The sequence below is a fragment of the Panonychus citri genome, unplaced genomic scaffold (genome assembly GCF_014898815.1).
Source record: "Panonychus citri isolate SS breed McGregor unplaced genomic scaffold, ASM1489881v1 Contig00033, whole genome shotgun sequence".
In the NCBI taxonomy this organism is placed as follows: Eukaryota; Metazoa; Arthropoda; class Arachnida; order Trombidiformes; family Tetranychidae; genus Panonychus; species Panonychus citri.
In genome coordinates, this window is record NW_026515438.1 from 914,040 (window position 1) to 931,282 (window position 17,243).

At 28.8% G+C, this 17,243-nt stretch overlaps 1 protein-coding gene across 1 annotated transcript; it reads right to left on the bottom strand.

The window, feature by feature from the left end:
- Positions 1 to 2,332: 2,332 nt before the first annotated feature.
- Positions 2,333 to 17,160, bottom strand: LOC128397488 (LIM/homeobox protein Lhx3-like). The gene is made up of 7 exons (XM_053358218.1): positions 16,604 to 17,160; positions 16,191 to 16,319; positions 11,944 to 12,039; positions 7,441 to 7,512; positions 7,183 to 7,328; positions 7,034 to 7,100; positions 2,333 to 3,431 (listed from the first exon to the last, which is right to left on the bottom strand). Exons 1-7 carry the CDS (start codon positions 16,731 to 16,733, stop codon positions 3,211 to 3,213), a joined length of 861 nt encoding a protein of 286 aa, XP_053214193.1. The 5' UTR covers positions 16,734 to 17,160; the 3' UTR covers positions 2,333 to 3,210.
- Positions 17,161 to 17,243: the final 83 nt, after the last annotated feature.

Genomic DNA, 17,243 nt, shown 5'->3' on the forward strand with positions numbered 1-17,243 from the left:
TATCAACAGAAATTGTGGTCAATTGTGGTCTTATGAACACCCGATATTTACCGTTAGGCTTAATCACTATTTGGATAATTTGTTGATCAAACAAATTGGTATTATGTTAATGGATTGATTTAGATCATGTTGAAAAGATTGGATTTAATTTTATGTGATTAATTGTTTGTCTCATTGATTAACTTAATTGGTTTGTTTTCAATTTTGTGTTTTAATCAAAAATGAAAATCTAACAATTTAATTGTTACCTTGATACCTTTTGAATAATTAAGATCTTTCTTCTTGTGTAATCAAAAGTAAAATTGGACCATTTAGTTTAACTTACAATTTGTACACTTGAATTGTTTACAATCAAATTATTGATCTGTTTTCGCAATTAGCTCAACCCAAGTAATTAACTGATCATCATTTGGATTCAGCAATTACTGAACATACAAAAAAAAACAAACAAACAAATATAATGAAAAATAGCCAAACCCATCCGACGATTAAATTAAATCCGCATCAGTTTTTTAATCACAAGGAGAATCAGTAAATTGATAAACAATTTATCATTCCAACAATTAAACTCAGGTAATAATGATAATCAACTAATTGAACATGAAAATGAATCAAATGAGTCAAACAGCAAAACAATTAAGAGGAGACAAAGTAACAATTTGGTTGAATCATTACAATTTCTGAACATACCCACTTGGGTTACCTCATTAATCAGTTAATTACGAGAAATAAAATTAATTAAAACACAAGAAACAACAATTTACTAATTGTGAGAATTAATTTTCGACTGTGGTGCCATCTAAGGGAAAGAATATGAATGAATCAATTGAAACTAAATTGATAACAATTAAAAGTGATTCATTTTTTTTCAAGGAATTAAAATCAATTTAAATGACAATTAAATTGTTTGACATTAAAGACATTAACCTTTACCCGGGAATGTATCATTAAAAGTCAACTTAATTAAGTATATAATATAAGAAAATTAAATATGAAAAAAAGCTTAAGGCAAATTGTGAGACGAGAAAAAAAAGTTTTCACAATTAAACATTTAATCAGAAACCATTAAATGTTATTAATGATGTTAATTGTTTAACTATTATGATTACAGAATTGATTTATTACTATTTAAGAGGAATAGGAATTAAATAATTAGCAGAAAATGATGATTGTTAGTTAATCAGTAGAAACTGTCACCAGACAGAATTGAGACTTGAAATGATGATTAGAAATTAATGACAATTTGAATATAACAACAATTAGTAAATTGTAGATAATCAGATTTGTGAATAATATTAAATCAATTTTCGCAATTATAATCTAAAGATGTATTAACATTTAAAACTTGATTGATTGGTTATTTTGATGGAGATGATTTAACTTTTATCTGAATCTTTTTAATAGTTTAACCTTGAGGAAATTTGATTGCAACAATCAACTGATTATTATTATTATTATTTATTAGACATAATCAAGCTCACAATTAAGAAATGACCAGTTTTCATCTTAATCATAATTGGAGAAATTAATAGTTTAACTAATCAATCAAATGATGACAGTTAACAACTTTTTATTTTCACGATTATTTTAATCATCAACAAAACTAATAATAGTCAAGCAATTAAATTTAATTTAGATATCTAATTGATTGTGATTGAATATTTGATTGACAATCATTGTTGGTGATCATCTGATTGCCACCAATGATAATTAACCACAATTAAACCTTGATTATTATTATTATTGGATGAAACTTGTTGATCATTTATGAAAAAAAAAACAACAATCAACTGATTTTAAATCAAATCCTTGATTGTGATAGTTAATCATTTGGAGGTATAAAAACAATCAAATCCTAATTGAATCATCTAATCTTAATCAATCGTGATTGTGTTGACACAGTAATCATAATTAACTGAACAATTTAAGATGATTAACCTTGATTGTAACAAAATCGTAACAATGAAAAAAGTTATTTCTTATTGATCCCAACAATTAACAATCTCATTTAATTATCTGATAATTGCCAACCAATTGAATATAATTAACTGAATACAAAAGTTAATTAGTTAATAATCGTTTATCTTTATTCAGAAATGATTAAAAATTCATTCATCGTTGATGGTTAATTAATTAACTATTATGTATCCAAATGATCAGAAAAGTAAACAATTTAACCTTAAAGTTTTGTTGTTGGCAATTTTGTTTTTTTAATTGTTAAATTGTAAATTACAAATTGTTTAAAGATGTTGGTTTATTTAATTGTTTTCAAATTATATAATTATATTTGATCATTATCATACTTGGTATGGTTAATTGATTAATGATTGATTAGCTTAATGATTGAATAATGTTAATTACAATTTGTTAAAGATATGATTATGATGATAATGATTAAGCGAGAAGATGATTTTTTGTTGTATCTTGTTTTTAATTATTCACAATTAACTTAATGGTTAAAAATACAAGTTGATGATTCAAGACAAAAAAACAATGATGAAGATGATTTAAAGATTGAGAGTTGATTGTTGATCCACAATTAAGGTCTAATCAAAATTGATGATAGGAAATCATTACCAACTTATAATTGAGAAATTAAAATATACTTTTAAATTGTTTGGTAAACAATTAAAAGAAAACATCAAAACAATTAAGTAAAGAAGCAAGAAAAAAAAATGAATATTCATCTAATTGGGAGAAAATATTAGAGAAAAAAAAAGTTAATTAACTTTTTCCCTGATGATTAAGTTAACAATGAGCAAATTAACAGAAAGAAATAGGTTACAATTTAGTTAATTGTTAATTTAATTTACCAAAAAAGTAAATTAACTTAGATGAATGTAAATACAATGATAGTAACAATTAATTTTTCTCGCAGTTAAATCAAGATTAAGATTAACCAATTGATTGAGAAAAAATGAAATGAAGGGTTAATTGTTTGAGATCAATTTGATTATCAGATTAATTGTGATCATTTGGTTTATAAAAATGCAAAATAAATTAAATCATTGATAGACCAAGAGAGAGAGAGGGAGAGAGAGCTAATCAATTGACAATTAAATTTAATTGTCAAACTTTTGTGAATCATCTTGAATTTTGAGTGAGAAAACAAATTTACAATTTAAAAACATTGCACACATCAATTAATTATTTGTAATAATAATCAATGGCCTGGTTATCACAATCAACATGATTTGATGAATGAAAATTTTAATAATGTTGATTGGAAATCAATGAATCTTCATCTTCCTCATCTTCATCATCTTCCGAATCAAGAATTGGATCTTCAAACCAAGAGGAACAGGAAGTTGACGTTTCATTGGCAAGTAAAGTGGATGAAGCATTTGAAGGAGGCATCGTGTCCGTGGTTGGAGTTGACGGATTTTGATTAGATGGCCAAAGGTTATTACGATTTGATGATCTTTGATTACCTGTGACAATTAAAATTGAGAAAATTAATTTCACCGTTAATTTCATGTAACCATCACCATCATTATCCCATTTTACTGGATTAAAGGATGATCCAATCAACCTTGATTATGTGTTGGTCATTTATTAATCAACTTATCTGTTTGTTGTTCATTTTTTTTCTTGACAATTTGTGATTATGATTTGACCTAGAAAATTAAACTAACCCGTTAATTGATAAGATTAACTAATCAAAAAGTAATCAACCCGTATTAACTTGTCTCTTGATGGATTAAGGATTAACATTTTTGTATTGGTGTTTGTTTATTGTCTAAATGATTAAATCATCAAATTGATTAACTGTTGATTACGATGATGATTTAGAAATGAGAATTGGATAAAGGTTGATTGTTTGATAACCTTAATTTGATTTAATTTGATTTCTTGTTGTTTTTTTTTCTTGTTTGTTTACCATCACAATTAAACCTGCAAATGGTTAATCTTGATTATTTGACAGTTAATTGTTTACTGGTTGATTATTTGCAATTCAATTGTTAATCTATTAGGATAATTCAATTCTAGTTTTCGAGGATTAAACTTAATCTTTTCAATTTTTTTTTTCGTAATCAAGTTTGTTTTTTATGATAATACCATCAGTTGATTGTTGATGATTAACAACAACAAAAAAATAAACAACTACAAGGTTGTTGATCTTATGCCCTTGAGGCATTAATCATGATAATAATGCAACTTGATTCAATTTGATTATCTAGTTAATACCCAACAATCAACGTCTAATATGTCAAATCATGTTATGTAATAATGATAAGCCTGTTGCTTGATTTGATAACGAAAATGTTATTACAAAAAGATGAGGATAAAAAGTTGTATCAATTGTCATCATCATCTTATAATCCTGATCCTTGTTGAGATTAACACAAGATTATGTGTCAATGTCAAATCAAATGAATCTAAATCTGTGTGAATATGTGTTGAAACAATTAACAGCATCAAATTGAGATTTACTAATTGTTATAGTTGATTAAATTGTCACTTGTACTAATAAATAACATGGACAATTATTACAAGTGATTTAATCTCAAGTGTAAATTTTATCTTGTATCTTGTTGGGTTAATGACAATCAGCTTGATGATCAAACCTTCATCATCTTTGTCTTCATCTTGTTAAAGTTATAAATGAAATTGATCCATTTTCCACCCTCTCTTACCACCTTCATCATCATCATCATCTCTTTTTATCTTCTATCATCATTTTCATCATCACTCTTTCTCATTGTTATCATCATTTGACTTCTAAAGTGACTTTATTTAGACTAGAATGAGATGTTTCTTTGTATAGAGAAGCCTTTTTTACATCATCCATCCATCAAGGGATTCATGCAATTTTTGTCAGAGGAATGAGAGAGAGATTGTGATGATGATGATGATGATGATGATGGGGAAGAGGAGGAAGATAAAGAAAGGAAAGTAACAAAAGAAGATGAATGATATAAAAGGCATAAAAGTAAAAAGTTTGATGCAGCAGAAAAACGATGTGTTAAGATGTATTCAAATAGAAACAACAACTAATGTAAAGGGAGAGATGAAGATGAGGAAAGATGAGGATGATGATGAGGGTGGAAAGATGAAATTCAGAGGCTGTCAGAATCAAGTCAGCTCTATATATAAATTCCCTGAGGTTTTATCTGAGAAAAGAGAAAGAAGAAGATGAAGAAAGAGTGAAGATGTAAAAAGAAAGAAAAACGAATAGAAAAAAAAGTTTTATCCTTTTTTTCAAGAATAAGAGTTTACAGGGAAAAGGAGGATGAAAAAGGAGATGATGATGATGATAAATAAAGAAAATGTAAGACTGAAAAGGTAACAAGAAAATGAGAGAGAAAAAGATCATGTTGAAGATTAGAGAGAGAGAGAGAGAGAATAAGGTGAGAAATGATAAGTTAATTCAACTAAGAAGGAGGAAGATGAAAACAAGATGAGGATGGAGAAGATCACATGACTAAATGATGATGATGAGCTGAGAGAGAAAAAGATTGATCTAAATGAGCGGTCATTTTTTTTCACGATATTTTCGAGCATAAAAATGGATACAGATAATCAGATGACCTGAACTTTTTTTTCATTGAAACTAAATAGTGGAAAATATAATTTACGCTCATGATTTAATCTGATTAATTGAATATTATTGATGATTTTATGTTTATATTTTCTGCTTGTAGGCAACAGTAACAATTTATGATGATAATAAGTGATAAAAAGGTTTAGTTGACTGAAAAACCCGAAAGACATTTACAGTTGACTTGAGACAACAGAGTGTAAGGGAAGATGATGATTTTGATTCTGTAATAATAATAATATGAGGATGAATGATGATAAGGGAAGATGATGATAGAGTAACCCACTAGCTTGAATTAACCTTACAAAGTGCAGGGCAAAAGGAAAAGCTAATGTAAAGGATGATGAGACAAGAGAAGAACAAAAAAAAAGAGGGAAAGAAAAAAATTTGAATCCATTAACTTATATGCAAGAAGATAAAAGAGAGAGAAATGATGATGATGATGACAAAAATAATAAGTGAAAGTGAAACTTGAATGTATTTATCCTCTGTCCCTCTTTACAGCTCAACTCCCTCACCACCATCACCACTGGATGATAAACATCAATTGTAACCATAGTGATGAGCCATAAGGACAATTTGTCCTCCCACTCCACCCCATTCATCTTCCTTGTCTCTCTCTCTCACACTCACTCTCACTCTCTTCTCGCTCTATCAAATCCCTCTGCTAGTCCAATGGTCCATCATGATCAATGTTTCAAGAATGATGTAAATATATTTTCCACTCCACCCTTGTCTCTCTCTCTCTCTCTCTCTCTCTCAATACACTTTCACAATCTTCTCCAAGTAAAATAACAGTAAAAAAAGAAAGGGAATATTGGGAGTGGGTGAATGATGATGATGATGATGAGATGGATAAGCCTCGAAGATGCTACTTTGCGTGTGTTATCATCAACTTTTTTGTTCTATTATTGTTATTAGGTGAAAAAGACAGACGGAGGTCAGAGGAATATTTTTATTCCAAAGGTTTTCGATATAATAATATCACGCAATGTTATCATATGTAAACCATGTTGGATATTGAGGCTTTGAGAGTACATTTTGACACTCAGATAATCACGATAACTAAATCAACCTCAATCCATTTGGAAAAAGGAAGAAAAAAGTTTTTTTTTCTCTTCTCTATGTGAATAATATATTTCTCTTTGTATCTTGACATTTTCATATTTTATGTTGATAATATTTCATCAACATGTAGATGATGATATTCATCATTGGCTCTGCTGATTATAATATTGTAATTGTTTACAAAAATAATGTTACTTTTACTGTTAGTTGATATTAATGTTTTTCTCATTGATATTAATTGTGATAACCCTCAAGCTATTAGATATTAGATTTGTTTAGTAGATGAAGAAGAAAAAAAAATAAACATTATTTGTTATCATTATCAATAGATGACCTGACAACAGAATGACAAATAAGTAGATTAAAGGTTGACCACATGAAGGGAATGAATTGAAATGAATAAACATGAGAATGACCACTTACCGAGTTGACCAGAGTTCGCATCCTTTTTTAATCTCTTTTCCTTGGCTCGTCTATTCTGAAACCAAACCTTTCATTTGATGGAAAAACAATTAATTAGTTAATTTACATTGGAAATTATTATAATAATTTACTAATTTTCCTTTTCCTACCTGGACAACCCTCATATCTAATCCGGTATCATGACTTAATTGCTCTCGTACATGTCGAGCGGGTTTCGGTGAATTGTTGTAAGCGCTTTTCAGTACATCTAATTGTTTAGCTGTTATTGTGGTTCGAGGTCGTTTATTTGATGCTTCTAAAGTTGTGATTAGTGAAAATTATATTATCACAATTAATTGAGAAATAATAAGAAATTGATTAATCATTACACTGGTCAGTGTTTAATTGTTCAAATTGATTTGATTTACCTCTTTGTTTGGCTGCCTCGTAATCAGGTTTACAAACCAATTTATTGTCTTCCATTAAATAAAACTCATCACCTTTAATGTAAAATCAGTTATAATTAGTAAATTTCTGTAAATTAATTACTACCTGAGGTCAATCAATCTTTTAGAGCGCAATTTGTTTCAATCAGCTGATATTTAGGTGAAACTTTTTGGTCACAATTAGACTTAATTGTAGCTATTTTTTAATGTCTCTTCGCAATTGATTTTAGTATCAATGTTTCCTTTTAATTGTGTTAGTTGAAAACTTTATTTGCTTCATTTCAATTTAATCCATTTTGGTGTAAACCCTATTTACTGGTGAAAATCAGATTAACAAGATATCGGATTAACAAGAGGATTTAACATGTTAAGCTGATTTAGTTGAACAATATATCACCAACCAGAATTGTGTGATAATGGTAAGCTCATCATTAGAGCATGAAAAGTTTTGTAAAAAAGTTCATCTCTAATTATAACAGCTAATTAACTTGGGAGAAAAAATTTTTCTCTGAAAAAAAGTATCAGAACTTTTTTTTTTCATCTCATTAGAACTCGAAAGATCATTCGTAACTCTTACTAATCTGTCTCTTTGGAAGAGATTTAAGAATTTTCTATTAAATAATGAAGAGAATAAAAAGATTCTCTATCATGTTCTCCATTCTAATGAATGATTTCGTCAATGGAAAAGTTATTTTTTATCCATTGAAAAGAAGTTCGAAAATCTTTCCTTATGTCCTAATCTTTGTCCTCTTTTGTTACAATTTGATATAAAAAAATATATCTAAATATAAATATCATGTATATATTTATAACAAGGGTATTCAGAGGATGATAATGGTGATGATTTTATGTGTCACTTGAATCCTATTCATGAGTACAGTTCACTTGCTTTCGAGGATTTTGACTAAACCGATCATTCAGACAAGAATAACGGTAAATCCATAGAAAACTTTTTTCTTTGGAAAAATAGACTAAAAGATACAATAGAAATGACAGAAAAAAGAGAGAGACTAAAGAGAGAGAGAGAGAGAATGATGATAAAAATGAGGAAGAAGAAAATAAAGTTGATGAATTCTGTTCATTGGTGTTTATTCAGTTCTGTGAGTATGTTATCAGCATTCTCATAGACTCTTATAGGTTCAAATATTGTTCTATATTATATTCTGTCTTTATGATTATCATCTTCATCTTTATCCTCATGTCTTTCTTTCATATCTCTCTCTCTCTCTCTCTCTCTCTCTCTCTCTCTCTATATAATCCATAATATTTATAATACTTTTCATCTTTGTTTATCAGGTTCACCTAATATTTAGTATTTGTATTAGTATTTGGGATCTTGCATACCACTGGATTAAAGGATTAGCTTAAGATGTTTCATTCTCTTTCTTTATCAAATCTCTTTGTATCTCCCTGTTACTAAAACCCCATTGATCTCACGTAATCCAAACTAATCCACACCTCAACCATGAGATTTATCATGCAGGGTGGAAGAGAGACAGAAGAAGGATTTAAGAGAGGGTTAAAGAGGGGAGAAGATAAAAGGTGGATTAAGTTTGTCTTCATCTTGTTGTTGTTTCTTTTTTTCCTCCTCATGAGATAGAAAATTATTGAAGGATAAAAAAAAGTAAGATTAAAGAAGAGAAAAGAATAATTTTTTTATTCTTTTTTTTGCTGTTCCATCATCATCATCTCTTACTTAGCATCCATCATCATGGAAAGTACAAAGTGGATGATAAAGATGATACATTTTAATTTGATTAAAAGATGAAATATGAATTCATAGGAACAGGAAGTTCATCAAGATTCAGGGAGAGATGAGGTGGTTACTAGTTTTCCTTTTCCACCCACAGAATCAAATGGTTACATTATTACAGAAGAGAGTGAGTTAGTTTGTGGGAGTTATGGTCTAATATTTTTCTCTCTTTATTATCGAATATTAAAGATTCTGATTTATCGATTTACTTTTATTGTAAAAATTTCTGACGAAAAGTCTTAGAACTTTTTTCTCTCCCCTTTCCAATCAATAAATTGCTATAAAAATGTTACAAAAGTTACTAATTAAAATGTTGACTCGATAGTTTATTGATCAGAGTGTGAAAAGATCAATCTAATAATAGATCATTGAAAATCTAATCAAATCTATGCAACAATTAAGGTTTTTGATAAAAGTTTTGATGTGTTTTTTTATCTTCACATGTTAATCCAGTTCACATGAATTGAATCAAGTGACAATTTGATTGTCAATGGAAATGTTGATTACTAAATAAACAGAGATGGAAATGGAAAGTAAATAAACATTTAAATCATGATGAGATTGTAATGATTACGATAACGGTAAAAAAATGGCTTAATATGATTAGAGATTTTTTTTTATTTCTTCAGATGATGGAAATGGTTTCAATGAGATTTCCACCAGTGTTACATTAACAATAACACGCGTTCATTGGGAATACAAGTGAGGTAGCTGGTGATGGGTGGAGGAGGAAGGGAGGGAATGATGGAGAGAGCGAGAGAGTGAGAGAGTCTATGGTAAATATTGAGTGATCCCAAAGGTAAATACGCAAGCAGAAAGTATTACAAAGTGTACTGAGGTTTTGTCTATGATGAGAGAGGAAAAAAAGGCGAAAAGACACAAAAAAAAGACAGAGGAAAAGTAAATAGAGATGAAAACGAACGAACAATCTATCTTTGATCTAACAGCAGATTCGAATTGTAAATGTTCAATATTCGAAGAGGAAAATTGTTTAAGGCTGCAAATTGGTTGCTAACAAATTGTTGACTGTGAACTTGAAGTGATGTGTTTTTATTTTCTTCAGAATCCATTATGATACACATGCAAATTGATAATAATCAGTGGATATGATGATAAGGGAGGATAAGTCACGTGGCCAACTTTTTTTGCTTCTTCTCTGTGTATAAATGTATTGACTCCTTGAAAATTTTCTGGGAGTTACATTTATATTCATTACGAATGGTAAATTGATTTAGGATCCATGATGCAAACCATATCGAAGTGATATCAACATTTTTTACCGTTATTCGCTTGTTATTGATATTATCTTATCATTGGAGTGGGTGGCTGGTGGTGGGGAGGGTAATGGCTTATCATTTACTCTCTATTTATGTTTATTCAGTTTTTCACCTTGAATTTTTTTCTCCTTCTCTTTTTACCCTCAGAACGCGCCTCCTTTTTCACGCTACTCGTATTGGCACGTGTTTGCAACTCAAGTGAACATCTAATTTCATCATCAATCAAATTAATCTCTTTTTGTCCATTATTTTCTCTCTCTCTATTCTGTAGATTCAATGTATAACTTTTTTCGAGAAAAAAATTCTGACCATAAAAGTTATCGACTTTTCGAGATTCGTTCTGGATTAGTTTCGATCTGTTTTTTCTCATCAATCGATGATTTTTATTGATAAATCACTAATTGAGTTGATAATCTTACAATATGTTAACAACTGTTAATCAATTTCATGGTGATTCAGATAATTACAAGCAATTGAATGAGTAAATCAGCAAATAACCTTAAGCAATTTGAACCATACTGTTTAATTTTCACTAAATAACAATAATACTAATAAAGATTAACAATAATTGGGAATATAGCTCGAGGCTATTGACATTGGTGAACAATTGTTATAACATTAATATAGATGTTGAACTGATTAAATTCAAGATTAAGGTTTCAAATGCAATTGAATTATCTTAAAGTTTCAAATCGAGAATAGTTGATGAAGATTAAGACTTAATCATTTTTCTGACGGAAATTTTCATATTTATCATGTTTTGAGAAAAGATTTTCATCTCTCATGGTATACACATGATGTTTTTCTATTGAACAACCTGAATTCTTAGAAATTCTGAGAAAGAGAAAAGAGTTTTTTGTCTTCTCAATGAGTAAATTATCATCATTATATTCATCATGAATCGGTTGGATTGAAAAAGAAAGAGGGATAAAAGTTTTCCTCGAATTCACCAGACAGATGAAGAGTGAGAAAAAAAATTCTGAAGAAACTGTTCCACTCCCATGGTAATAATAATACAGAAATATAGGATCTGAATATCTCTGAACATGGTAACATTTTCACCGCCAGAATCATGAGCATGCTCGTTAACCAGAAGCAATTGAAATCATATCACTATTATCACGACAAAATTTCAACTTTTCCTCATGGAAAAAAATGATTATCATATATTCAGACGATAAACATGAGATTATTCAGATTATTAGTGATTATCATGTTCTCATCAATGTAAAGGAAGGTTATTAACCTTTTATTTTAATCCAATTGTTTATCATCAAAATTTAAATATGAATTAATCTCATTATCACCATGGATTCTGATTGATTGAAACACTATTAATAGTAAGATCAATGCTACATGATCAGTTATTTGTTTACTTGTAAGAACAATTTTCCGGATAATTGCGGTAAATCAATTGATCGTTGGTAACAATTAGTAAATTGTAACGGTAATTACCTGTATTTAATGGCCTTTTACATAAGATACAAGTGAAACATTCAAGGTGATATACATTTTCTTGAGCTCTTCTTACCAAGGCGGTTGGTGAGATTCCTGTTGATTAAGATGAAACAATTTAGATACTTTGATTAATTGAATTAAATATCAATCAACTGATTCGTATATATATAAAACATGATTAAGATTATTATATAAATTTTAACAAAATTTGCCACACATCAAATGATATTAATTGTTGCTGTTATTATTACAAGACTTAATTAGTAGGTTAAATTGTTGTACCTCTTTTTTTTTAATTCAACAATATTATGATTATACCTTTGGGTTATGATTTAAATTGAAAATCATTTAATCTGTTAACTGATTATGTTGCTGATTTGATGAATGAGATTAACTTTTAATCTTAAATTGTTAATGATTATCAAAAGGATAGATGAAATTAAATAATATCATTTGTTTCTGATTATGTTGACATATTTTGACTTGAGGTATTAATATCAAGTTAATGGTGATGATGATTAACTTGATTACTGTTATGATCCTCATTCATTAACATCACTAATTAACTTGAGGTTCAGCTTAAGGTTAATTACAATTTCAAAAGTTTATTTTTTGTAACCTTGTTTTTGTTTTGATTACAATTTTTTTTCTTACAAAACTTAAATTGGCTAAATTAATGATTAACATGATAAACTTTTAATTGCTGTCTGTTGATCAAAATGTTTAACTAATCATCATGATGAAACTTTCATCTTGTAATTACAACAACAATTAATGAAAAGTTTTCAGCTAAATTTTTCATTAATTTTCACCATGTAAATCAAGGTGATGATAATTAGAGACAATTAAAGTATTGTCTCAATGTTAAATTGTTTTAAATTAAGACAATTATTGTTATTCTGATAAAATTAGCTGACAATTTATATTGATTGTGATAGAATCAAGATCTTTATATCCTTACATGTTGATTTATTGATTGTGAGATTAATTTGATTGGTTTACTTTTCGTCAATTGATATTCATTTGATTTTGATTATTTTCATGTTGATCACTTTGATTGTTACAATTTTTAAATTGCTGGAGCTAAATTATTATCGATTCTGGTTCTCATATATTATCATGATTGTTATAAAATTGATGATCCCTTTTAGTCAAAGAAGCCAATTTAGTTGATAACACTTAAAGATAACATTAAATTGTAGTAAAGACTTGAGATGATAATGATGATGATGATGATGATAAGAAAGTCTCAATGGACAGAGCGAGTGATGATCATCAATATCATCATCAAATATAAACGTATTAACTTTATTAGGTTAATCATAATATCAATTTGGTTTCGGTTGCTATGGTTACGAATTAGAATCTTAATTTTATGTCATTTTAATGATAACAAATTAATTTTGCTTGATAATTAGTGATATTTAACCATAGATTCTAATGAATTAAAACTAGAGAAAAATATAAAAGTAAATTGATTCAATTCATCTTCCTCTTTCATCTAATTGATTGTCCTTTGGTTCATCTCAATTAAACTTATCACCATCATCATCATAAAGGACAGTTAAAGTTTACATCTAATTTTGTAAGTAAATTGTATCAATGTTTTAATTTTATCCAATGATAATCTAAGCTAATGATGATAATTATGATGATGATGAAGATAAGAGTGAGATAATAACATGTTTTCATGCAACCAACTCATCAAAGGTGAAATGGACTCATGAATCCAATGGACAAAAGGACAAGATGTAAACATGGAAACATTAATCGGTAAACATGGTGAATTTATAACATAAATATCATGCGATTCTGAGCCAGAATAAGAGTAGATTGTTATATCAACAATATCATCAATACCTATGGAAGATAAAACAATGAAAAGCTAAAGTTAATCTCGAGTGTGTTTACTTTAGTATCTCATCATAATTGGTGAGTGTTTTTCCTCTATCAGCTGATGAGAAATAGGATGATGATGATGATGAAGATGAAGATAGAGAATCGATCATCATAAATGTGGCAAACATTCAAACTTATTGGTAGAAATTGAATTGATCTCTTATTTAAATTCTGAGGTGTTAACAGTTTCTCTTGCTAGTGGATTAGTCCAGAGAGATGAGGTGAGTCTCGTTTTCTGTGTTGTTTTTTTTGTTGATGTTTTTTTAAGACAAAGTCATTGATGAATTAAAAGGATGATAAGTGTCAACTTGATGTGATGCTGATGAGAGTCTAAGGAGGATAAATGTCTTGATGAATTGGTCAGTATTTTGAAGATAAGTGAACATGAGTGGCGATATGGTTTTTTCATTATCATCATCATCATTATCATCCCTTAGCTTATTGAATTAAACTCAATGTTATCATGATCATAAATGAAGTTACCATTAAGGCAAAAGGGAGGCTTATCATCTCTGACTTTCTGGCTTACTGGTCATTTACTGGATGATGGTCATCATAATCAAAGGGAATGGGCAACTAAAGGGAGAGGAAAAAAAGTTTTTTTTTCTCTTCTTCTGGTCTTTACATTAATATTGTGTCCACCATGAAGAGGAGGAAAATTGTGGGGAAGAAGAGAGAAAGAAGAAGAAGAAAAAAGAAAAGTTCTAATGGACAAATAGTCGATAGAATCAGGGAATCGTATAAATATAATATTTTGATGTATATATTTATTTATACTTATAAATAACTTCGAGTGTCAACTTCAATTAGCCCCAATGTTAAACCGTTAAATGGTTTCCAAATCAACATCAATTAACTTTGAGGTTCGTCAAATTGTTAACAATCAACAACAATCAACGGGAAGTGCAAAGTGAAAACTTGTAAACATATATTTCCTATTCCTATGGTATCATTTTCAATATGAACAAATCAAAAGTAACAGGAAGTAGACAGGAAGGAAGTGACAGAAAAAGAAAGCAACAACATAATGATGACAAACAAGAGAAAGAGAAAAAAAAAGTTCGACAGAATTATTATCATCCTAGAGAATGTCAATCACCAAATAAGAGTAAAAAAAACGCTGAATTTCATATAAAATTCTGGACAGAAAAAGTTATCAGAGAATCGGCCAAGGAAAATGTAATAATAATAATAATGATCACAAATTCAAAGCAAAAAAAAAACAAAGAAATTGAAATAAAAAAGACTATTAACTAATCCATATTATTGTCAACTGAATGTTTCACTTAATTCAGCGACAGACCAATTGACCTTTAACCTGATCTATTAATGGTTAATAGTCTGTCAGCAAATTAAATTTAACCTCCGCTGGGACCTTAGGGTTTATATATTTTGCTTGGCACTTTGGTGATACATTAATGGTACCGATGGAGTGAAAGTAAATGTAACACTTTTAGATATTGTTATTGTTGATATTATATCATTTGTGATGATAATGATTTCGATCATCTATTTTAATGGTTTCCTAGTTTTCTAGGATAATATTTTGATGGGGAAATCGGATGAAGGAGGATGTTTATTACACAAGTTAATCTGTTAACTTGGATGTTCAGGTTAGCCGATTGTAAGATATAAACTCCAATCCCTTTGAGATTTTACTTGCTAATCAACTTGAATTACTTTCTATCCTCAAATCCATTTACGAATTAACATTTATCTTTTTTTTTCTATCCATTTATTGTTATTATTATTAAAATTATCACTTAGATTATCATAGTAGTAGTAGTAATATCTGAGTGGCAATTTGATTATCAATGAGATGCTCAGCAAAAATCGTTAACAGTGGATAAGTTTAAACAATTAAGCCGATGGTTAATGATCAGAGTCTTAGGAGAATGGGTTTAATCATCTTTTACAAATGTTATCATTATAATTAGATTAACATTAATTTAATCAACTAATTCATTCATAACTTTTCTTGACTTTTACACACACACACAAATTGAGATTGTTATTTTGTTCACTATTAATCAAAGTGTTAATCATTAGATTGATCATTTGATTGATTTAAGGTCAATCTTTCATTGATTTACCATTGCTCAATTTAAAGATGATTCTTGTTCATTTGATAATATCATTTTTATCCAATTAAATTAACTGTTAACAATTAATTATTATGATTTAGAAAGAGGAAAACTTTTCCTCTCATGATCATCATGTAAGTAAATGAAAACATTGAGAACGGCTTATTATTGGAAAGGGTTAACAATTTATCAATATATATCATTTGATTAGTGACAATTTAACCTTTCAGAAGTTTAATTAGGAGGTTAATTAACACTTACCCTGTTCGCAATTAGCACATCTCGTTTTGGCAAAATTTTTATAAAAGTGTTCTTTACAATAAGGTAATCCATTACGAAGATAACATTTAATTGAGAGCATTGTTTTACATTCACGACAAAAGAGACACCCTGTAAACGAAAAGGTCACAGGAACACAGGTAATATAGTTAAAGTATAATTAGTAAATCACAATGAAAAGAAAGATAATTATAAATGAGAAATAAATTAATTCCAAAATGAATGAATGAAAAGAAAAATCAATCGAAAGGTAAACAAATACATGTAAGGTATTGCAAGCACGTTATGGAAATGAAATTAGGTAAATAAAGTTTCGAAGAGAATGAATGAAAAAAGAAACAATTAGACTAATTAGCTTTTTTTTAATTGTTATCATGGTGATTAATTGAACATACGGGAATGCCAACAGGTATGTCTCTCATTGTTATATCCTAATTTAAGTATAATCCGATCTTGGATAACGTCTGAACATCCATGACATTTGGGTAAACTTGTTGGATTAAAGCCAAGTAAAGATGTAGACATGATATTGTTGATGGAGTTTAAAATCTTACAATTGATTTTAATTGTGATGAAAATAAATACACAGAGAGAAACACATTGTACATAGATGATTAAGATGAGGATAATTAGTATGATGGACACGAGAGAAGAAACAAAAATCCTTTTCCTTTTCCGTTGATTGTAAACAAACAGCAACAATTATTATTATTATTATATCGGTTCTCTGATAATATTACATGTATAAAAAAGTGAATCCAAAAATATATAATATATAATATGGTTAGAATAAGGAAAATCTTCCAATGAAAATGTTTCCTCTCTCTCTCACTCTTCTCGAGTATTATTATAGGTAAACTGATCTCTCACTTGGAGTCACTCCCTCGTCTCCCACTCTGAACAAGAGTGGGTAGATATGGATGTTGACTCTTCTCAGGGTGATGATGCTTTTTTATCTTCCACTCTCTCTCTCTCCTTTATCTCTCTCTATCTCTTCTCTCTCTCAATGGGTCACGATGTTTCCTTGTTATCCAC

Coding starts and splice junctions, on each gene's coding strand:
- LOC128397488 (XM_053358218.1), bottom strand. CDS start 16,733: ATGTCTACATCTTTACTTGGCTTTAATCCAACAAGTTTACCCAAATGT. Junction 7,513..11,943: donor TAAAAGGCCATTAAATACAG/GTAATTACCGTT, acceptor TTTACATTAAAG/GTGATGAGTTTTATTTAATG. Junction 7,329..7,440: donor CGAGGCAGCCAAACAAAGAG/GTAAATCAAATC, acceptor TCACAACTTTAG/AAGCATCAAATAAACGACCT.